At 46.6% G+C, this 22,273-nt stretch overlaps 1 protein-coding gene across 10 annotated transcripts in view; it reads left to right on the top strand.

The window, feature by feature from the left end:
- Window positions 1-16,874, top strand: part of TTC39A (tetratricopeptide repeat domain 39A) — a 54,663-nt gene extending 37,789 nt beyond the window's left edge. For all 10 annotated transcript variants that reach the window (XM_042951208.1, XM_042951207.1, XM_042951209.1 and 7 more), the window contains exons 8-18: window positions 591-656; window positions 2,550-2,658; window positions 3,179-3,246; window positions 3,330-3,389; window positions 4,270-4,431; window positions 9,022-9,113; window positions 11,276-11,396; window positions 13,471-13,582; window positions 13,986-14,100; window positions 15,195-15,311; window positions 15,840-16,874. In XM_042951208.1, coding sequence (XP_042807142.1) covers window positions 591-656; window positions 2,550-2,658; window positions 3,179-3,246; window positions 3,330-3,389; window positions 4,270-4,431; window positions 9,022-9,113; window positions 11,276-11,396; window positions 13,471-13,582; window positions 13,986-14,100; window positions 15,195-15,311; window positions 15,840-15,963 — 1,146 coding nt within the window. In that variant the 3' untranslated portion in view covers window positions 15,964-16,874. The remainder of the gene's footprint in view (window positions 1-590; window positions 657-2,549; window positions 2,659-3,178; window positions 3,247-3,329; window positions 3,390-4,269; window positions 4,432-9,021; window positions 9,114-11,275; window positions 11,397-13,470; window positions 13,583-13,985; window positions 14,101-15,194; window positions 15,312-15,839) is intronic.
- Window positions 16,875-22,273: the final 5,399 nt, after the last annotated feature.

Raw genomic sequence — 22,273 nt, 5'->3', positions numbered from 1 at the left:
TTTAGCATGTTACAGCTGGACTGTCCTGGGTTTAAGAACTGGCTTCCCCTCTGATGAGCTGTGGGGCCTTAGACATGTCCTGTCACTTATCCATGCCTCTATTTTTCCATCTGTCAAAAGGGGCAGTAATCTTTCTTTGCAGGACTGTTCTGAGGATCAAATGCAATGATGGAGCCCTGGTGCAGAGCAGGGATTCTTTGTAACAACAATAATGGCTAACTATTATGTGCAGGCTCCATTATATGCTTTACATATATTAATTTGATCCATCTTCACAGGACCCCGAGGAGGTAGGGGGCATTATTATTCCCAGATGAGGAAACTGAGTCATAGAGGGGATATGTAGCTAGCCCAGGGTGACCCAGTGGGCATGGTGAGATTAGGATTTAGACACAGTCTGCTTCTAAATGTCACACTGTAGTGCTTCTCTATCTAGGGAAGTTGGCTTTATGGGAAACCTGGGGCTTTCTTGTGGGCATTCTGGAGATAGGTTCTACTCCCCCAGGATTACCCCCAGGACTCTGGGGGCTTGGGGAGTAGGAGGGACAGCTCCAGCCCCTCCACAGGCCCACCTGCCTCTGTTCCTGCAGACGCTGTCCATGCTTCCTACCAGGATCCTGCGGCTGCTGGAGTTTGTGGGGTTTTCAGGAAACAAGGTAACCACCTGACTTCTGGGACCTCTGAGTGGCTCAGCTGAACAGGGTGAGGCTGAGGGGCTGCAGGATCTGTGTGCCAGTAATGGCACAGCACCCCTCAGTATGTGGCCCTGGACAAGGCCCAGGCCTTTCTGAGCTTCAGTCTCCTTTCCAATCAGATGGGGCCAGTGATACCTGCCTGGCCTCACACAGAGTGAAGAGGCTCTAGGGTAAGGGTGGGTATGAAGGGCAGCTTCGTGCAGTGGTCTGGAATCATGTTCTCAGCCTGACCGGTGTCAGGATCCTGGTCCACCTCCCTTTGGAAGACCTTAAGCAGGTTCTTTCCCTTGGGACCATTTTCTTGTGTGGGAAATGCCTGAGGGAAGCCCTGCAGACCTTGAGGGCAGAAACCAGAGGACTGAAGCACCCAGAGGCTCTGCTAAGGGCAGGAGTCTAAGTACTAGGTAGCAGATCAGGGGAAGCTCCCTGGTGGAGCAGGCCCCATGTGGCAGAAGGAACAGTGGCCTGGAAGTTAGGAGCCTTGGGTCATTCCAGCCTCATCTCCTTCTCCTTGTGATTTAGAGCAAAAACCAACCTCCTCTGGGCCTTTTTTGGGTGTAACAAGGGACTTTTTTTTTTTTTTTGACTGATCACTGCCTCTCAACTTGAACTTCCTCTGACCTTTCCTGATTTTTGCCATGTCTGCAGACCTCTGTATTATTATTTATGTATTATTCTTCCCAAAAATGGTTCATATTTTTTATGTAAGTTTATCTAAAGGAAACATTACTACATAGAAAACCCACATTATTTGGCACGATAAGAACATAATCATAGATATGGTGAGGGCCAAGCAATCTTGCAAAAGCAGGTTGTATGATCTGTAGAGGCTGTTTTCCTGTGAGAAGAGGTTTTTAGAGCAACAGGGATGTTGAACGCACACCAGCATGGGACTGAGGCTTTCTCCCTGATGCCATGAAGACAGAGAATTGAGAGGGGAAGACCCTTACTTGGGACTCCATGCCTCATGTCTGTCTGGAGACCTTTAAAATCTTGGTTGCCATCTGTGGTCCATGGCCCTGGTCCGGGGAAACAGCAGCCAGAGGCTCTGAAGGTCCCTTTTAGTTTTCTTTTCTTAAGAAGGCCATTGGGTCACGAGAAGGATTTCAGGATGATGACAGGAGGGAAGAGGATGAGAAAGGCCAAGAGGTGGGATAATGTGGCCTGCCTGGCCAGGAGGAGAGGGAGGCAGTGTCAGAGTGTGAGGGCCCTCAGGCACCAGCTCTGGCTTTGTCTTATCCTAAAGGCAAGGAAGCTTTGGAGGGTTTGAGGTAAGGGTGAGGTAAGTCAGATTTGTGTATTAGAAAGAACAAGAACACCCTGGAGAACAGACAGGATGGGCAGAGACTACAGGAAGGGATACAAGTGGAATCTGGCTTCTCCTCTTCCCCAGCCAGGCTCTAGAGTCTTCTTGTCCAGGAAGCCTTCCCAGACTGCAGTCATCTTGGCCCCATCTATGCCCTGAGACTGTGGTTAGGATTATTTGCCTAAATGGAATCTGGCCTCCTCCTCCTCCCCCACCAGGGGCTGCTCAGGGGCTCAGTACCCACCATGGGGCAAGCAGGTGAACAAAGGCAGGAACAGGGAAGGGGCTGTTGCAGAAATAGGGAACACCTAGACCCAGGCCTCTGCCCTGGCCTTGGCAGCAGTGTCCCCTGCCCCCCAGGAAGGCTGCTGAGGCCCCTAGAGGAGGCCTGGCCATCAGGATTCCAGATGTGTCTGGAGTCCAGCGCTGTCCCCTCCCACTACCCCCCCACCCCCGTTCCAGCAGCACTGCTCTCAAGGCTGTCCAGCCACCTCCCAGGCCCCTGCCCACGCTGGGGCTGGCCTCAGCCTGTCGGTCTCTTCCCTCAGGACTACGGGCTGCTGCAGCTGGAGGAGGGCGCATCCGGGCACAGCTTCCGTGCTGTGCTCTGTGTCATGCTGCTGCTCTGCTACCACACCTTCCTCACCTTTGTGCTCGGTAGGTGCGCCTCCTGGGCAAAAGCTGGGGCTTCTGGGATTTGGTTGGCTCTAAGGGCAGGGGATGAGATGGCAAGGGATTGCAGACCCTGCTGGGTCCACAAGACTGGGGATGGGGCGCTGACACCAGAATCAACAGAGCCGCATCAGCTGTCTTCGGGCCTGGCTTGCTGACCACTCACTTCCTCACAATGTGACCAGGTTCCAACTTCATTTTTCTCATCTGTGAAATGGGGATGGCCATGCCCACCTTGTGCAGGGTGTGAGGGCACTGTAGTTAGGTCCTTGGGGTTCTGGGCACCACCTTGGCAGGCATGGCTCTTTGTTATTGAATCTTGTGATGTCCCAGGATGATATCTGTATCATCTTATTTAATGCTCACATCATCCTGGAGGTAGAAGAATTATCATCCCCATTTCACAGAGAGGGAAATAGAGGCCCTGAGAAGCTCCTAGTGGGTTGCTGGAGGGATTACAAGAGCCGGTGGTGGTGATGTGTGTTGTCCCTTCAACCTCCTTTAGGTACTGGGAATGTGAACATTGAGGAGGCAGAGAAGCTCCTGAACCCCTACCTGAAGCGATATCCTAAGGTGAGCCCCTGCTTCCTGCTGCAACACCCCCAGCCAATGTGTGACTTGTGGACCCACACAGACCCACGTGCGTGTCATTGCAGGGCGCCATCTTCCTGTTCTTTGCGGGGCGGATTGAAGCCATTAAAGGCAATGTTGACACAGTGAGTAATGGGAGTCTGGGCCAGTGCTGGCGACTCCTTGGGGTCTCCCAGACCAGTAAGCAGACAGACACAGACACACTAGAGACAGGGCAGACTGGGAGGAGTGCTCCAAGGGAGAACCAACAAGACAGCAGGGTAGGAGAAGCAATTCTGAATCAGACAGTCTAGGAAGATGAGGGAGGAGGTGGCATTTGTGGTGAGTAGGATCTGGCAAGGAGCTGTAAGACTGCAGCTCCCTGCAGAGGGAGGTCCTTGAGTGAGGCAGAGTGGTGGGAAGGCCTACTCAGGGCATGACAATGGGCACTGTGAATGGCACAGTAGTGGTGCCAGGGTGTGAGATTGGCACCTTGGTGGCCTGGCTAAGGAGTCTGGACTCCATAGGTGGGATGGAGCCAATGAAGGGATTAGAGGGGGAGGGTCATGGGTCTGGCAGAATACCCAGGATGGACTGTTACAGTGTGGCGTTCTGGGGTCTCCAGCTGGCCCTGGATCTGATTCCTCAAGCAGAAGGACAGATGCCCTAGGTCCAGTTCCTTTCATGAGAGCTACTGGAAACTTTGGAGTCTGCTCTGAGGCGCAGACATTATTATGCTGCTTTAATATTAATAACTTTCCACTGTCTCCTATCCTTCCATTATAGCTCTATCCCATCCTTTCATTTTGTGCTGAAAGACTAGAGTCCCAGAGTTGGGCAGGAAGTGAGACTTAGTGGGTAGAACCAGGACTGGAGCCCAGAATTGTCCCATCTCCCCAGTGCTGCGGCCTGCCCTCCCTCCCTAAGCCTGGCACAGGGCTAGACTAGACCTGTGGAAAAGGCTGGGTCTTCTATGCGATGTGGTGGGGTGGTGGGGCCATGAGGCTGACCAGCAGGTGCCCACAGGCCATCCAGCGGTTCGAGGAGTGCTGTGAGGCCCAGCAGCACTGGAAGCAGTTCCACCACATGTGCTACTGGGAGCTGATGTGGTGCTTCACCTACAAGGGCCAGTGGAAGATGGCCTACTTCTATGCCGACCTGCTCAGCAAGGAGAACTCCTGGTCTAAGGTGGGCTGACACCAAGTGTTGGGGTCATTGGGGGACCGGGCCAACACAGCCTGGCCATAAGACTCCAGACCATAAGAGCCACACCCTTAACTGAAACCTGAAAATCAGCTGGAATTTTAAATAGAACCATAAATTCTAATAGGTTGGAAGGAACTAAAGACCATGAGGAGCAGATAAAGTTTAGAATTACAAAGCATCAGTCAACAGTTTTAGTCATAAGGGACAGAAGCATGGCTCACACTGTCTAGGTGAGTGCTGTCCAACAGAACGTTGACATTATGATGGAAATGTTCTATTTCTGCTCTGTCCACTGTGGTAGCCACCAGCCACATGGGCACACTGAGCACCTGCAGTGTGCTAGTGCAACTGGGAAACTGGATGTTTTCAATTTTATTTAATTTTAATTAGTTCAAATTTAAATTTAAAATGTCACATGGGTTTAGTAGCCACTGTATTGGACTATGCAGGTAAAAAACACAAAAGGTTCTTTGGTTCATAGAACTAAACATTCTAGGCACATCTGATTTCAGGTACAGCTGGATCCAGGAATTCAAATTATGTCATTTCAGCTTGGCGTTTTTCCATCTGTGGCTGTCCTCTGCTCTGTGACATCTTTGCTATGCAGGCAGGTTCTCTCCATGTGATAGGCAGGGTGGCCAAGGACTGCCTGCTCCTAACTCAACATCTTCCCTTCAGTTTCAACCATAGTCCCACAACAGAGGCTCTTGGGTCTAGCATAGATCACATTTCAGTGCCTGGAAACAGGGGTGGGAAGACTCCTCATGGATCAAGAGTAGAAGGGTGGTTCTCCGGAAAAAAATGAGGTGATGTCCCTATAAAAAGTGTTGGTTTGGGGGGAAGCATTAAAAAGATACCATGAAGGCAAAGTAAAGCAAAGCAGATAGATGTCTACCATAGGTGAAAACTTACATTAGTGTAAGTGGTAAAATAAGTACTAGATATTACCATCATAGTAACGATAGCACAGAATTCTGAACCAAGAGTCAGAATCATAGAGATCATCAGAGAGCGTCCAATCTGGTATTGGCAAATATATAGAATTTGTGTCTCAGTGACCTTAAATCCCTGTCTCTCATCCCTCCCCACCTCTGCATGGAAGTCCCTTTTCAGTACCCCTGCCTGGAGACCAAGCTGAAAGGAAATTCTCTAGGTCCGGGGCAGGCAGAGCTGGAGGAGGGAGCAGGTTTTCACTGAGCTCTGTGTGCCCAGCATTTGCCATTTCCTCCACACTACACCCACTGAGGTAGAAGTTATCTGCATTGGACGCACAAGGGACCTGGAGGCCAAGAGAGGGTATGTGACTTTCCTGGCCCACACAGCTGTTGGTGACAGACACTGGATTTGAAGACAGTTCTGTGTGATTCAGAGGCCTTTGCTTTTCCCTTGTTCCTTAAGTCCCACGGAGGAGGCCCCTCCTGCCTTGAGACCACCCTGCTGTTGAAGGTGTACTCTCAGACCCAGCCTTTGTGGGCCTGACATTCATTCCTCTTCACCTCCCACTCCCAATGAGAAAAACAACATCAGGGAAGGAACCTTGTTGAACTGAAGTGACCTAGAAGCTTTCCTATGGTGGAAGGCAGGCAGCTGGGTTCACCTACATAGGGAAGAGGCCTGGGGTGGCCTCACAGCTGCTGTGAGGAGCAGAGAGAGCGCCAGCCTCCCAGGTGTCAGGAAATCTGGACATGAGTCAGCTCCATCTCCAGCCTGCTGTGTGACTTTGAGGTGGTTGGTCCCCTTCCCTCTCCAGTGCTTCCCTCAGAAGTGTTTTCTGGGAGTGGGGGTTGTAGCGCCTCGAGTTCGGGGCCTCATTCATTCCTAATCTGCAGCATTTGGCCATCAGAGTCCACCAACTTCCAGCTTTAGGTACTTAAGCTTATGGTCACTGCCATATGCACCTGCCCCTCTGCTCTGCATTCCTCTGCCTGAACTGTGCCAAGTCATCCCTGTGGAGCCTTCACTCCTGTGCTCTGTGACAGTGGTGTGCTTAGGGCTGTAGTGGGGGAATCCAAGGGGAACTCACAGGCAGCCCTGGGTAGCCCAGCCAAGAGGACAGAGGAGGAGGAATTAGGGTGGCAGAGTGGAGGAAGTGGAGCCAAGAGAACAGCAAGGACAGAGGCTCAGGAGCTAGGGTGCTGCCAAGAGGTTCTGTGTCACCAGATGAAGGGGTTTGTGGGTGGGAGTGCAGGCGGCTGCAAAGGGATCTCCCCCAGGCCACTGGCTGTAAGCTTCTTGAGGACAAGTACTGTCTGTTTACACAGACCCTGGTAGAGTAATGCAGCAAAATAAATGTGTGGAGTCACTGGGCAGTCAGATAAGCCTGGGAGACAGGACTCCCAGCAGGCGAGGCGGCGGTGTGGCTGTATAGCATCCTTTGATAACTTGGATGTCTGTGGGTCTCAGAACTCTAGGTTACTTTATCCATCCTAACTTCTGGTGATTCAGTGAGGGTAAGCTGTTTTGGGTGGCTGAGGGGTAGGAGAAGGCTCTTGGAGGAAGCCCGCGGCTGAGCCTGGTGAGAAGAGAGAGTGGCTTCCCAGGCAGAGAGATGGCACAGGACTGATGGGGAAGGAATGGCACAAGAGGAGCCAGACAAGCAGAGGGCCTTAAGTGGCTGTTAGGCCTTTAGTCTAACAGTGGGGGAGCCCCTGATGTGTGTGGCTTGGATCTGTGCTCTAAGAATCCCTCCTGCAGTTGCTGGCACCCCATGTGCCAGGTCGAAGACATCCAGCAGTGAACAGAGCAAAGACCCCTCCATCTCAAGGCTCATATTCTAATGGGAAGAGGGACAAGAAACATACAAATAGATGTGCAGTGTAATATGTCAGGCTGGTATGTGTAGTAAAGAAAAATCAGGCAAGGCCTGTCTGAGAAGACACCAGAATGAAGTGCAGGAGAAAGCTATGTGGGTATCTTAATGAGGAGCATTCCAGGCCAAGGACACTGAAAATGCAAGCGTGAGGGAGGGGGAAGCTGAGTGTGTTTGATATGTTCTGGAAACAGCCCCGGGGCCATTGTGGCTAGTGATGTGTGTGAGGGGGAAACAACAGGAGATAAAGTTGGAGAGGAAACTGAGGAAGACAGGGTGAGGGCTCATAGTCCATTGACAGGGAGTCTGGATTTTATCCTAAGCATGATGGGATATGAAGATTTCAAAGAGGGACTGACATGATCTGACTTTAAAATATCAGAGTGGCAATGGGGTGGACATGGCTTGCAGGGACAGGGGTGGGAGCAAGGAGATGGGTTAGGAGACCGTATGGACAAGGGCAGTAGAAAGACATCCCTGGTGGCCTGGAGCAGGGACCCAAGGTGGAGGCTGGTTGCAGTAAGTGGGATTCAAGAGCTATAGGAGGTAAGATCATCATGACTTGGTGACTCAGTTCCAGGGCAGAGAGGGAGAAGGTAGGGATGACACCAGGCTAAAGACAGGATGGGCAACAGTTTCAGAGGGGGTAGATTCTTCCCATACCCCCTCAAAGACCAGCTTTTCCTCATTTTTTGAAGGGTGGATGAAAGTGTGGAGGGCAGAGTGCAACTGGGAGTAACCCTGGCTTCAGCCTGGGAGGTGCCCCTGGTGGAGGTTGCTTTCTGCCTTCTCCTGAGACTAGACTCCAGGATCTTCTGCTCCCTTTCCTTCTCCACCCCCTACACTTCTTTGTAGACCACCCGCAGGTACTTCCTCAACAGCCCCAGCTAGCAGGAGCTGAGGTTCAAGGCTTGGCCACTGGAGGGCAGTACAGAACCAGGTTCCTCTGGTGTTGGACTTCTGGGGAAGGGATGTATCTGGAGGTGGGGATAGGGGTCTCTGCACAACTGCATCTTCCCTGTCTGGGTTGGCTGTGGATCCAGTGGGCAAGGCCCTTAAAGCCACACACACTTAGCGTCATTTCCAGCTCTGCTGCTGCCCCCCCCCCCCCGCCCCCATAAGTTCTGCAGTCCCAGGAAGCAGAGGTGAGGTGAAGATTCCTTTCTAACATGGTCTTTTGAATCCTGTAGGGTGGTGTATGTACAGTGCCTGGCACACAGAAAGGCAGGGACCCTGAGCCGACCCCTGACACACTCTTGCAGCCTCACATCTCTTTTACACATTCTATGATTTATGCTATGATTTATGCTTCTTACTACACATCTCTGCCCCTCCCTGGCTTTGCTGAGGCTGTTGCCCTTGCCTGAAAGGTCCTTTTTCAGATCTCTGTGAATCTTCCCATGGTTCTCAGGGGTCCAATCTAAAGTAATTGCTTCCCCAAAGCTCTTACTGTCCTCTTTGTATATCTATCCTTGCCTCAGCACTGCCCTGCCCTGCCCTGCCCTGCACTGCACATCCACTAGTTGCTTGAGTCCTTCTTTCCACTGCTTCAGAGGGAGGGCAGCTACTTTAAGTAGACATGGGCCTTTCCTGGACTTAGCTCCCAGCTCAAGTCCTCAAGGTACTTCAGCTTCCTTACCCTCAGTTTCTCCCCTGGGGCTTGGCTACTGTGCTGGCCTAGTGAGGTCTGAATGAGGTATCTGTGCCAATCTGGGGCTGACTGGAAGGCCGGCTGCTCACACCTGTTGCTCTGCCTTGCACAGGCCACCTACATCTACATGAAGGCCGCCTACCTCAGCATGTTTGGGAAGGAGGATTACAAGCCGTTCGGGGATGATGAAGTGGAGTTGTTTAGGTGGGTCCTACCAACGCACTCTATCCTACGCCTCAGCCACATCTGCCCACAGCTGCCCTGAGCTGTAGGCACTAGGGAGGGTGGTGGTGGGCTTCTTAATTCCCCTGGCTCTGGGCTCCCTGACCCTCACTCAGGATTCCCCCATGTGCCCCATTCCCTTCCATAACCACCATCTCCTGCTGCTGCTTGTTCCAGCTCTTTGAATCTGTTCGGAGGCCTTTCCCCCCACTTCATGAAAGTGGTTTGTCAACATCTTTTCCACTGAGTCTCTTTCTTCTGGTCAATGGGACAGATGTGGACACTGCTGTCCAAAGAGGTCAAACAGGATGAAATCCACCCTCTGCCATTTCTTAGCTGTCACTGTGAACCATTTCAGCAGCTATAAAATGGGAATAACAACTTCTGCCTTGCAGAGTTGTTTTGTGAATGAAATAGAGACTATATTTAAGACATTGGTGTAAGGTCTGGAGCCACTAAATGTTGGCTGTTTTTCTTAGTCTGTATTGCTGTTTGCCTTCTGCGAAGTGTCTAGAGCAGGGCTCAGCCTCAGCAGGCTGAGGATGGAGCCTAGGGCCTTCCTCTGGCCATGGGTGAGGGTTGACCCTAATTTGCAGACCTGGAAGTTGTGGTAACCTGAGCTTTCAGCTACTGTTGTCACAGTCGTAGGGTGTTTATCATTTATCCAGTGCCTCCACTTCTCAATCTCATAACTCTTCCAGAAAGCCTGTGAGGTTAAGTATCTGTGGGGAGGAAGGATCATTTTTTTACCCTCTACTTTTTTAGGTTCTTAGCTAGAGACTGGCTGAGACCACCGCCCCCCCCCCGCCCCCCATTAATAAAAGATTAACAAGAGAAAAATAAACCAGAGTTTAATAACATGTATACCTCCTATACACATGGAGAGACCCAGTTTTTCTGGAAAAACAGTAACTGAAATCACCCAAACCATCTCCAGCTAAAGATAAAAGATGTTGGAGACAGGGAGCCAGTTATGGGAGGTTTCCAGGCAAAGCACAGTAAAGGAGGGATAAGGTTGTTATGCAGATTTAAGTCTCTGCCTCCTTTAAGAGTTTCTAGGGCTTTTCCTCCTCTTCCAGGTACAGAGGAGATGCCCCTACAAATGGAGGTCTCCCTTATAAATGTTATTGTCTCGGGCCCCTGGATGGCTCACTAGGTTGAACATCCAAGTGTCCGACTTCAGCTCAGGTCATGATCTTATGGTTTGTGAGTTTGAGCCCAGCCCCATGCCTGGCTCTGTGCTGACAGCTCAGATCCTAGAACCTGCTTCAGATAGTGTCTCCCTCTTCTTTGCTCCTCCCCCCACTCACTCATGCATGTGCTTTCTCTCAAAAATAAACATTAAAATTTAAAAAAAAAAAAATCTCTTACAAAAGAGAAATTTCTACTCAGTTTTCAGAGCTTTTCCTGTATCTGCTGTCTCTTAATCAGCCTAAAATAATCCTTATGTCACACAGGCATATTCTGGGGTAACAAATTCTACTCCCCTTCATATCATTATCTCCAATTAGAGATGAGAAAACTGGGGCCCAGAGAGGTTCCATAGTGAATAAGCAGGGGAGGTGTTTGGCAGGGCAGTCACAACTAGATCCAGCTGTTTCCTGGGCCTGGATGGCTGAAGCCTGAGGGTCACAGCCACGCCCAGTGCCTGTGGCACAAATCAGGAGTGTGGGATGGAGCTGAATGGGTGAGGTTTCCCCCAGCCCCCCCATGTGGAGGCTTGCCCAGCTGCACACATTTTATTCTGCCTTTGGAAACAGCTGAGGGCACAACTCACGTGGCAGGACTTAATTAAAGGTTTGAGCTGTGTGGTCTTGGGCAGGTCCTTCCCTTTCTCTGGGTATTAGTCTTCCCTGTGAAACTGGGGTCAGGCTTCTCTGGCGTTCTGGAAATGAGGCCTGGGAGTGGTGAGACAACTAGCAAAGCAGGCCTGGGGAGTTTGCTGACATTCTCATGTCTGCCAGCTGATGTGGAGGAGGCCCCTTGCCTAGCCTCAGGAAGTGGGCAGGCCATAGCCACAGGCTGAGTCCAACACTATCCTATAAACTTGGGGAACCAAAGCCCAGAGAGGAGCGAAGCAGAGGCTGGGCAGGTTGAGGATCTCGGTCCTTAGTTTTTTCTCACCCTCCTCATCTCTTTCACAGAGCAGTGCCAGGCTTGAAGCTCAAGATTGCTGGGAAATCTCTACCTACAGAGAAGTTTGCCATCCGGAAGTCCAGACGCTACCTCTCTCCCAAACCAATCTCGTTGCCAATCCCTGCTCTGGTAAGTAGGAAGGTCTTGACTGTCTCTGCACTTGTTTGGGATTGTGGGGATTATCTGAGAGCCAGAGATACAGCTATGACAAGGGGGAAGTGGATGAGGAAGCAAGACCTTCATACCTCAGGGGCCTGGAAAGGATTTCAGTTTATCTGAGACTGTTTGGGAAGCATACAAATGAGTCTGAGCCATCCCCTGCCTGAGAAAGTACTGGTCTGGTGGGGCTAGGGAAACAGGTGAGCAGGCTTCAGATGCCTCAAGATGAAAGAGCAGGCTCACACCCCTGTGCCCAGGCAGGGGCATCACTCAGCTGTTTCTGTTCCCACCCAGTCTGTTTCAGTCTTGTCACATGATTATAATTGTTTACACTGTCCCCCTCACTGGACCAAGCTTTTGAGGCCTGGGACCGTGTTCTGTTCGCCTCTGAAATAACAATAGCTGACAGTATTATTGGGCACTTGCTGTGTGATCAAGGCTCTTTACACCCCTTGCCTCATTTGGTCCTTAAAACAACTCAGAGTAGGTGCTGGTGTTATCCTCATTTTAGAAACGGGGATAATAATGCCTAATAGATAAATAGAAAGATGTCTAATAAATAGATATAAATATAAAAATAACTTGTCCAGGTCACACAGCTAGTGAGTTGGGAATTAGAATTTAAATCTAGAATGGTTCCAGAGCCCATATTCTGAACCAGTGTTGTATGATGCTAATTCCATGCATGATCTGAGCTGGCATCAGAAGTTTCCAGCTTGTTAAGAGTGTTGTTTAAATACTAAGGTAACCCGAAAAGTAGAAAGGGCACTGCTTTTTTCTGGTCCTGGCTCCACTATTCACTGACAGTGTGACCTTGGATAGGGTTCCCTTTCCCTTAATGTAAAATATATACCTTGCCCATTTCATAGAGCAGTTAAGAGAATTAGCTGATAAAATGTGTTAAGTACTTTATAAATAAAAAAAACTGAATATTAATACAGAACTTCTATATCCTGGATATCTTTAAACAAATTTTGAAACTGCTTATAGTTTGAAATGCATAATAAAACTATCATATGGGGGGGTATGGGAAGGAAAGGAATGGGGAAGCAACTATACCAAAAATTTAGAATTTCCCAAACTGTAATCTGCAAAATGTTTATTTATGCCTAAAATAGTTTTGTGTATTAAATGTATTCAAGACAGTCTAAAAAAGTTTATTTGCTGTATATACCTTTTGGAGCCTTTATGTAATAATATGTTGTAAGTCTTCAAGAATAAGCATGAAGATGATTTTTTCCCTAACTTAACTGGCCACAGGCCTCTTTTTTTAATGGAATATTTGCTAACTTGGGACCATATAAACCTTTTGAGGAATACTGGTTCTAAACTTAAATTCCATCCCTGGAGTATAACAAGAAACATAATAACATCTTTATAGAACTTTTTGTATACAAATCACTTCCACATCTATTCCCTGGTTTCATAGTTTAGGAAATGCTAACACATTTACTATAAATGAATATTTAATTTAGTATTCTGAGCTTCCTGAGAGTTGAGGCAAAGAAAGGAATCCAGATGTGTTTCATAGTATTTATGTGGGTAACTCAAGCCCAGTGCCTTGGGGGAAAAGAGAAGGTGACACAGTCTTAAGAGCTATTGGAAATCCTGAAGTGCTTAAGTAAGTATGGTTCCTCCAATATTTATCCTGCCAGCTGGAACAGGGAGGACTTCCTGGAGAGTGTGGGTCAAGGCCTGGTCCTCAAAGTATGGGGAAAGAGTTTTGACAGAGAGGTTTGGGAAAGAGCTGAACACCCAGGGAAGCTATGAACAGAAGAGTAATTGAAACCTATGTGCAGCTGTGAGCAGAACATCAAGGATATGGGCCCATCTTAAATCCACACTGGTGTAAGGTGAGATCCCAAAAAGTGATGAGGCTCCCTGCCATGATCCCTTCAAGTCCACAACTACATAGGCTGGGCTGAGACTTGGCATAAAAGATTAAAACTATAAGGGCTTTTAATCTGAGCTGCCCATTTTACAGCTGGGGAAACCAAGGCTCCACTGGGGAGGAAACCTGACTGACTTGCTCCCCTACCCTCAGGAAATGATGTACATTTGGAATGGCTACGCTGTGATTGGGAAGCAGCCTGAACTCACAGATGGGATACTTGAGATTATCACCAAAGCTGAAGAGACGCTGGAAAAGGGCCCAGGTGACTACCCTCAGGCCCTTGAATTTGCTAGGCTGAGTCAGACCACAGGTCTTTAAAGTTTCCCTCTACCAAAAATGTCCTTCCTCCTCTACCCAGGTAATGAACCTTTGCCTTTCTAGACTGAGCTTCAGTGGCAGTTCCTCTGAGCTGTCCCTTGTCCCCCAGGTAGGGTCAAGGCCTCCTCTGGGCTCCCACAACCCCTGGGCCTCCTTCAGTCAATCCTAATCTCACTGTACGGTCATTGTCTCAGTATCTGTCTTTACTTCCCAGATGTGAGCTTGCTGAGGACAGGGACCATGTGTGAGTTAACTCTCTGTCCCCAAGGCCCAGCAGAGTAGGGGCTCCATGCAGGAACTGTTGCAGAAATAAACAAGCCTGTCTTCCCTCACTCCCCTGTTCTTAGAGAATGAGTACTCAGTGGATGATGAATGCTTGGTGAAGTTGCTGAAAGGCCTCTGTCTGAAATACCTCGGCCGTGTTCAGGAGGCTGAGGAGAACTTCAGGAGCATTTCTTCCAAGTAAGTGCTTCTGAGGCTGCTCCCACTCCAGATGGCCTACTGCTGGGCCCACATCTCCTGGGTAGAATTGGGTTTCTCCTTCCTCACATGCATTCCAGTGCTTGACCCTAGCCTACCCCCATTCACTACACTTTTACTAGTGTCTCTTCTATGCCAGGATCCTTGCTGGGCAGAGATCATTCAGACCTCATTCCCTAGGGCCACCAGATTGCCCAACTACAGGGGTGCATCCACACAAAAGTTTCAGGTGAATGGTGCCTCCTGGAGTTTGTAATTCAATTCCACCTTTGAGGAGCACAAATGTTACAGATAGACAGCTATAGGCAACTCAATCTGGTATGACCAGGGCTATTACAGGAAAGCAGAGAGGACAGCAGGTGCCCTGAGGAGGGACCTATACGTAAAGTAAGATACCAAGAAAGGCTTTTCAGGGATGCCATTTTAACTGGGAAGTTCCATCAGGCAGAGAAAGAAAGGCAGGAGTTTTAAGTAGAGTAGGTACAGCATTCTGCAAAAAAGCCTGGACACAGGAAAAATACCTGAGGTTGGGGTGACAGTGATTAGGTCCTCTGCTGCCTTGGTGAAGTTATAGAGGGAAAAGGTACAGATGAAATAAGGGGGACTAGACTGAGAAAGTCCTGGATGTTTTGCTTACATGGCTGAACTTAATCCTGTAGACAGAAAAGATCCAGGAAGGTGACTGGGCAGGGCAGATTTGGGCTTCAAAAGGATATCTCTGGCAGACCAAAGAGAGTGAGTCAGAAGGGCCGGAATGGAGACCACAGACTTCCCAATTTAGTAAATCATTTAACCTGGACAAAGGGCATTGGGAACAGAGGCAGGCATGGGCAATACATGGCATGAGCCAGAAGTTGTTAGGGAATTGGGGGCTCTAGGTGCAGAGGACTGGAAGCCTCTGCAGTGAATCTTAAGCCTTTCTATGGCTATGAAGGGAAACCTTCTCCAACCAGAATTCATTATCAGGAACTCCACTTGAGGGCATGGATTAGATCCTCCCTCTGGGGGAAGGCTCAAGAACCTATAGGATGTCTCAAGGGCAGAGCCTATAAGACATGTCCTCCTCTGTCCCACAGTGAAAAGAAGATTAAGTATGACCACTACTTGATCCCAAATGCCCTGCTGGAGCTGGCCCTGCTATTCATGGAGCAAGGCAGAAACGAAGAGGCTGTCAAACTCTTGGAAACTGCCAAGTAAGGCTGGAGGCTTGAATAGCCTTGGTCTTCCTACCCCCTCAGGAGCTTCACCCTGGTTGGTGGCAGAGGAGCACAGGCGCAGGAAGAGAGGGTGCTGGCAAGGGCATTATGGCAGTCCAGAAGCCAGGCCTGTGTCCCTGGGTACCCAGCTCTCACCTGGTGTAGAAGGCAATTCCCTCATTATCTGCCAGTGAGAATTGGAATCCCAGAAGTAGGGAGTGAATTACCCAGGGTCACAGCACAACTACCTGGTCACACCCAGGTCTCCTGCCTTCCAGCCTCATGGATTTACTTCTTCAAATCATTCCCTCAAGCTTGGGGACTCAACAGGAATAAGACTGGTTCCAGAGGGTGAGGGACTACCCATCCTTTCTGTTAATCCCTACTGGGCAAGGCCCAACTCTTTTAGACCAGGATTTAAGCTTCTAAAAATCTTCCTTGGCCTAGTAGGTTCCTATAGTTCAGATTGAAGGAAAAGTACTTCCTCGAGCAGCCTTTTATGTTTGATTCTCTGGTCTCTTCCAGGCAAAACTACAAGAATTACTCCATGGAGTCAAGGACACATTTTAGAATCCAGGCAGCCATACTCCAAGCCAAGTCTTCCCTAGAGAATGGCAACAGATCCATGGTCTCATCAGTGTCCTTATAGTTTTATGCAGCATTCCCAGGCTGGAAGACAGCTGGACAGAGCTGGAAACATTTCAAAAAGATCCCCTCCCCCTGCCCTGCCTTCGGGGTCCACCGGTGCTCCAGTGGGATGGCACAACATTTGTATTCGTGCAGAAGAGAAGTCGGCATTTTCACCAGTGTGGCCAAGGGCCTTTACCAAGGACAGAGCAGGTGGAGCCCTCTGCCTGCCCTATCACACATACGGGTACTTGTTTTTCACTGTGATGTTTAAAAGAATGTATGAAGAGTTTACATGTTAGAAATACAGTAATGGTATCACAGTTGGCTTAAAAAAAAGTAACCAACCACCTGTAAATCTGTTTTAACCCATTCTAATCTGGAGGTAAATCTATGATGTCCAGGACCAAATTGCTTTTCAAAATTCAGCAAGGTCTCAGCTTCCAGGGCTGAAAGGACCCTTCGGAGGGTCTGTACCTCAAAAGCTTCAAGGCTTCTGAGGGGTGGGCATAGAGGTTGCATACAGACACCCTCTACCTTACGTCTTACACTTCATTTTCATTCCCTCAGTAACTCTCCAATTAAAAAAAATGAAAGTTGTCTCACTAAAAAGACATGTGAGTCCATCTGTAGGAAAAAAATATATTAATATTCACCAGTAAGAAATAGGGGTTGCCCGGGGGGATGGAAGGGGAGCTGTGTGGCCCTTCTGTTGGGGGGAGGTTCTCAGACACAAGTCTGCATCCTCACTGTATGCCAAACTGAAACAACTGGGAATAATTTACGAAACAAAAATCTTCTGTATTTCACTCCAAGGTACATTTATTTACTGACAGCATTTTTCTTAGAATGGTTATTCTTGGCCTGTTGTATATGTTTTAGATTTTTTTAGTAAGAGAAAAAAAGATATTTAATAAAACTTACACAACTTAAGAGATCATGCAACATCTATTTCAGTAAAATATGTTGCTTGAATTCTTGGGCAAGGCAGAAAGTCTGGATCAGAAGCCATGTGGCCCAGGTCTGTCTTATTTAGACAACATGTCTAAAATGTTTTAGAGTAAGTTATTAACATTTAAGAATGGGGAGATTTCACTAAAAATCTGGTTTCTGGCCTCTTATTTAAAAAGAAAATCCAATCTAGCAACACTGGGCTCATCCCTATAAGAAAATAAGGCAACAATCAGTTGGAACTGAGTAGGGACTGCTTTAAACACTTATATTACCCTTCTGGCCCCTAAAAGCATCTGAATTTTCAAACTCTGGGACTGTTACAGGGAGAATTCAAGTTTAGTGACCAACACCAAGTTTTAACTATTCACAAGCTAATGACAGCATACTTCAACTTAACCATTTCCCTGGAGGGAAAAATCATGTACACAGTAAAAATATTCATCTGTGAAACGTGACTCCTCAAATACATGATGAATGCAATTTCTGTAAGGGAGAAACCACAGAGCTTTTCCAATCTTCCAGCATTGCTGGATTTTTAGTAAACACTTAACACTTGCCAGGGGCAGGTTAACATACAGCCAACCAGTCTTCTGTGACTAATACGAATGAAGTCCTAGGTTTTAAGCAAAGCAGATTGTCATTAGAAAAACAAAGCGGAAAACCCTCATTCAAGATCATCTTGCAGCACTTAGTGCTGTCAAAGCAGAAATGTCATGAAAGAAAACTTTTTGTTAGAACTAGACACAAGAATGCTCTACACCAAGAGCAAGTCCTTTGTAGGTTCTCTCTCCTCCACAGCCTGGATTCTGGGAGATCAGCCTATTTCTAGGTTGTTAGGGTAGTGTGAGAGGGGTGACTACAACCAGGCTACTGAATGAGGGTGGCCTTTTGTGGTTCCCTCACATATTAGAACACTAATACTACTGTATAAAAAGAAAACAGCACTGGTCACAGAATACCAAGCACAGTTGGCAAAAACTGCAGTTAAAAACAAAACAAAAACTTTTCATTTTAGGCACTTTTATTTTTTTTTAAAATTATGCCAGGATGTTTTTCTTGTCAATGTTATTACTGATTTCCTGCTGAGCTTCATTAATTAGCCTACATCACCTTATCTCTGTTGCCACGGCTGCAGTCTGACTAGTAAGTGAAATCAGTGGGTTTTGTCTCCCTTATGCCCCCTGCGGCTTGAGATAGTCTATTAAAAACATGTTTGGGAAGTAGGGTGAAAACATCAGGTGTCTAATACCATATCCTTGTACAGAGGCTTTGAAGGTGAAAATTCTGTCCTGGGCATCTCATTCTGTCTTATTTGAGCCATTTCTGGTTGGTAGTAGTGCAGCTTTCCAGCACATCTGCCCTGGAGAGGCAGACATCAGGTGGAGAATTCTGGCCGAGAAGGAGACCTCAATTCTAGTCCCTGGATTGCTACCAATTTTCAGAGTGACCTTGGGAAGTCATGGATCCTCTAAAAATTAGTAATTTGCACTAGATTAAAGCTCTTTCCTGCTGTCAACAGTACTCTGGTCAAGTACATTTCTGGCTTTTCATCTCCAAAATGAGGCAAGATATATACCTCCCCATCCTTTGCCAAAGCCTTGTATCCCCAAGCAACTTAACCAGGAATGACTGGCTTTCTCAATCAAAGACCTCTGTAATAGCCCAGCACACTTGGAGAGCAAATAATCTTTATTTTGGGAAAACCTAAATCCTGTTACACAAAGGAACTCCATTGTTAGGAAGTAGTAACTATTTAATATGATCTAAACAGGCCCCTGGGAATGGAAAGTCTACCTCTGCCTCTCACTGGTCATAGGCCTTTGGACTGGCAAAGTGGCTTCCAGCAGTATGCTGGTCCCTATCAGCTCTCCCATGTGTTGGCAGGATTCCTTAAGCCTTATCTCTCAAGTCCGAATGGGAATGTTTCCAAGACAGCTTTCGTCATTCACAGCAAAAAGTCATAACCTGACAGCAAAGCCAGGACCCTTAAAAAGCCAATGCCAACCCAAGACTTGGCTGAGGCCCAGGTGGAAGAGTCCCAGCAACTGAAGAATAGCACCCAGGAGGTTTTCAGAAAGCCTCGGCCTGCTGAGTGCTAGAATCAAAGAAAAAAACATCCAGAGAGTTCTCTGGAGTTACTCCTAAGTTTCTTAGATCATGGTGAGTAGACAAGTCTTTTCCTTTGCTTTAAATTTAAAGCGTTAATAGTGTGCCTTTTCAACAACTGTCTATATCCTTAGCACCATCATACTAATTCACTGTAAATGAGAGGTACCTGGATACCAGGCAAAAAAGGGAACTTCTCTCACACACACACCTCTCAGATGCAGCTTTCCAAGGTTGGAAAACGCCTTTCTGTTTAGGTTAGCAAAGCTCTTTTGAAATCTAGGCCTTGAGAAATTCATTTCTAAATGAGCAATCTATGAATTGCTTCTACTGTATAAAGCCAACTGTTAAGTGACAAAATACAGTAGAGCCCTTCCTTTGGGAAGACAGTTATTGAAGGTTGCTATGGACTTCTAAAAGTTGACATTCAAGTTTAATCAGACAAACCACAGGCAATACCTCACAATTCACTGGATTGGGTTTTGTTTTCCTCACATCATTAGCAAACTGGTCAGAACACCAGATACCATATGCTCTGGGAAGAATAACAGCTAATATCAAGTGCTCGCTATTTACCAGTTGCTAGTCTAAGCACTTTACGTGTATCTGATCCTCATAACCACCCTATGATAAGGGGCTATTGCTGCCATTTTACAGATGGGAAAATTGAGACACAGATTAAATAGCTTGCCCACAATCACACAGGTATTATACAATAGAAAGATCTAAAGCCAGGCAGTTGAATTCTAAAGCCCATCCTTTGCTGAACTGCTGGTCAAACTGTAAAATTATCAGTTTAAAGCTGGGTCTGACTTATATTGGCCCCTGGGCCACTATTAAGGGTGGAAAAAGTACTGGATAATAGCTCAAACACCAGAATCCTTGGCTTGAACACATGGAGCATTTTGTCTATGTGACATGGTTCTGGAACTGGCAGAATGTAGCCTATTACCACACCTCTAGAATGGACAGTGCCAGAGGCCAATCTCAATGGTTTCTTTTTCCTATGTCTTTCTGATAGCATAATCCAGGTTTCCGAATTTACACAATGCCTAAAACTTGCTTTTGGAAGGCCTAGATTAAGTACTATGAGGCCAATTGAGAAATGGGGTTCATTACTTTTTCAAAATCAACCAAATCTCACGGTTCACCACTAGGACCAGACTCTTAAGACAAACCCTCAGTTACCTTTTCAACTTTTTCTCAAGGCCAAGAAATCTGGAGCCTACAAGCCCTGATGTTACAGAAGGGGTCCAAACCAAACAGGTCCTGTTCCTCCTTTGATCACAATCAGTTTCAGATGCTTAAAGTCTATACGTTACTCATAATGCTGTTTCGTTCATATGCAGAGAAAAACAAACTTTGTGGAAGCATCCAAAGATGACTAAATCTTCCAGTGGACAAAAACTTCTCTCAAGAAAAAAAAAATGTAAAGGAAAGTTAGTATCTCTCTTAAAGTTGCCTTAAAGACTTTATGAAAACAATAAATGGTTTTAGTCTATCAGCAACATTAATCAGATGGCTCCTGAACTAATGCCTATTGCTCAGAGTGATAAAGCAAAAAACAATGTGGACAATTAAGCAGATAAATCCAAATCCCTTTTGTACAATTTTGGTGAAGCACCTATCAACAATTTTATGGATCAGGAAATGGGTGTGAAGGGATTCGTGGATTATCTACTTGCTAAAAAGCAAGGAAAATAGCCAAAGGACAAACGGAAAAGCAAAGTATGGTTACTATCTGGACAATCAACTTCTGAATAATCAGTGAGTACCCAGTTGTGCTGTTATTTTTAAAACTACCACTATATAATTTATAAAAGGACTGGGTACAATTAAGTGGGCTAATTTTTTTTTAAATTTTTTGGTGGGATGTTTTTATTAGATCCATAGGCTCTCAGGAAACAATTTACGAAGTATATTTAAATTAATATTGCCAAAATATATGTGCCTCATTCATTTACTAACATCTATATATCATTTTAATACAAGCCTTAATGTGTTGTAGGATCTTTAAAAAAAAATCATTTTTCTCTAGTAAAAATACTTTGTGCAGAGCTAATAAACAGTCCAATTAACTTCCCCTAAATACATAAAATCAACTTACTCTAGGCTTTCAAACCACTTAGAAAAAGTACTATTTTGAGATGTTTGTTATACAATCATTTACAGTTATTCCATTAAATCCTTTCCTTATGTTTCGCTTGAATTACTACTAACAAAAGCCCTAAATCTGAGTTGTGAGCATTACACCAATGCCTGACCGTAGGCAAATACATTTTTTTTTTTAATTTTTAAATGCTTGAGAGAGCAGAGGAGAGGGAGAAAGGGAGAGAGAGAATCCCAAACAGGCTCCCCTCTGCCAGCAGAGTTCAACATGGGCTCTATCTCACCAATTGTGAGGTCATGATGTGAGCCAAATCAAGAGCTGGATACTCAACCAACTAAGCCACCCAGGCACCCCACGTGTTTTGACATATACAGAACTAAGAAAAAATCATTTCAGAGACCATTTTTAATGGCTCTCAGGAAAATCACATCTAATAGTAGGTCAATCACTATATTCAAAGCAACAATGAAAATCTCCTAATTGGACATTTTACTCTATATTTTAAACAAGCATTTATTAGGCAACTAGATTTGTGTATGTCTTCAAGGAAAAAAATGTGTTTAAAGAGATGAATGGGTAGATCCAATCTCCTAACAGGCAGGCTAGCCTATAGTTTATTGATTCATTTCTGAAGGAAGCAGGAACATCAAGTAGCCTTCATGAATAAAAGAGGTATGAAATTGATGGAATTGAGACCTCAATGGTAAAAAATTTAGAACTAAGACCAAAAGGGAAGAAATTAGAAGGAATTTAGCTAAGTCCTCAAAGGGTTAATATAAATGCTGTCAGGAAGACAGCTCTGGGTGCTAATGGCTCTTATACCCACGCTTCCCATGAGGGGGACATCCTCAGCCAGGTCTGTGGCTTTTTGAAGAGTGTAAGATTAGAGTAAGGGAGCTGCACAGAGGGTACAGAAAGAGGGGGTTATAATCTTCTTTCTCCCACCCAGAAAAAGGAGCAGATGATCTTTATATTCAGTGAGTAACTTTAAAAATATTTGAAGATAGTAACCAATCCAACTTCTCTCATGTCCACTAATTTCAAAATTAAAGGCTCACCAAATTAGTTGGGGTTACTACAGTGGCCACTGTGCCCTTACATGCAAGTGTAACCAATTGGCTATGGGAAACTGCTATAATGCCTTTGTAAGCAGAGGTAACCA

The sequence above is a fragment of the Panthera leo genome, chromosome C1, assembly GCF_018350215.1.
Source record: "Panthera leo isolate Ple1 chromosome C1, P.leo_Ple1_pat1.1, whole genome shotgun sequence".
Classification (NCBI taxonomy): Eukaryota; Metazoa; Chordata; class Mammalia; order Carnivora; family Felidae; genus Panthera; species Panthera leo.
Note: the sequence above shows the minus strand (reverse complement) of the source record. Positions and strands in the feature narration are given on the sequence as shown.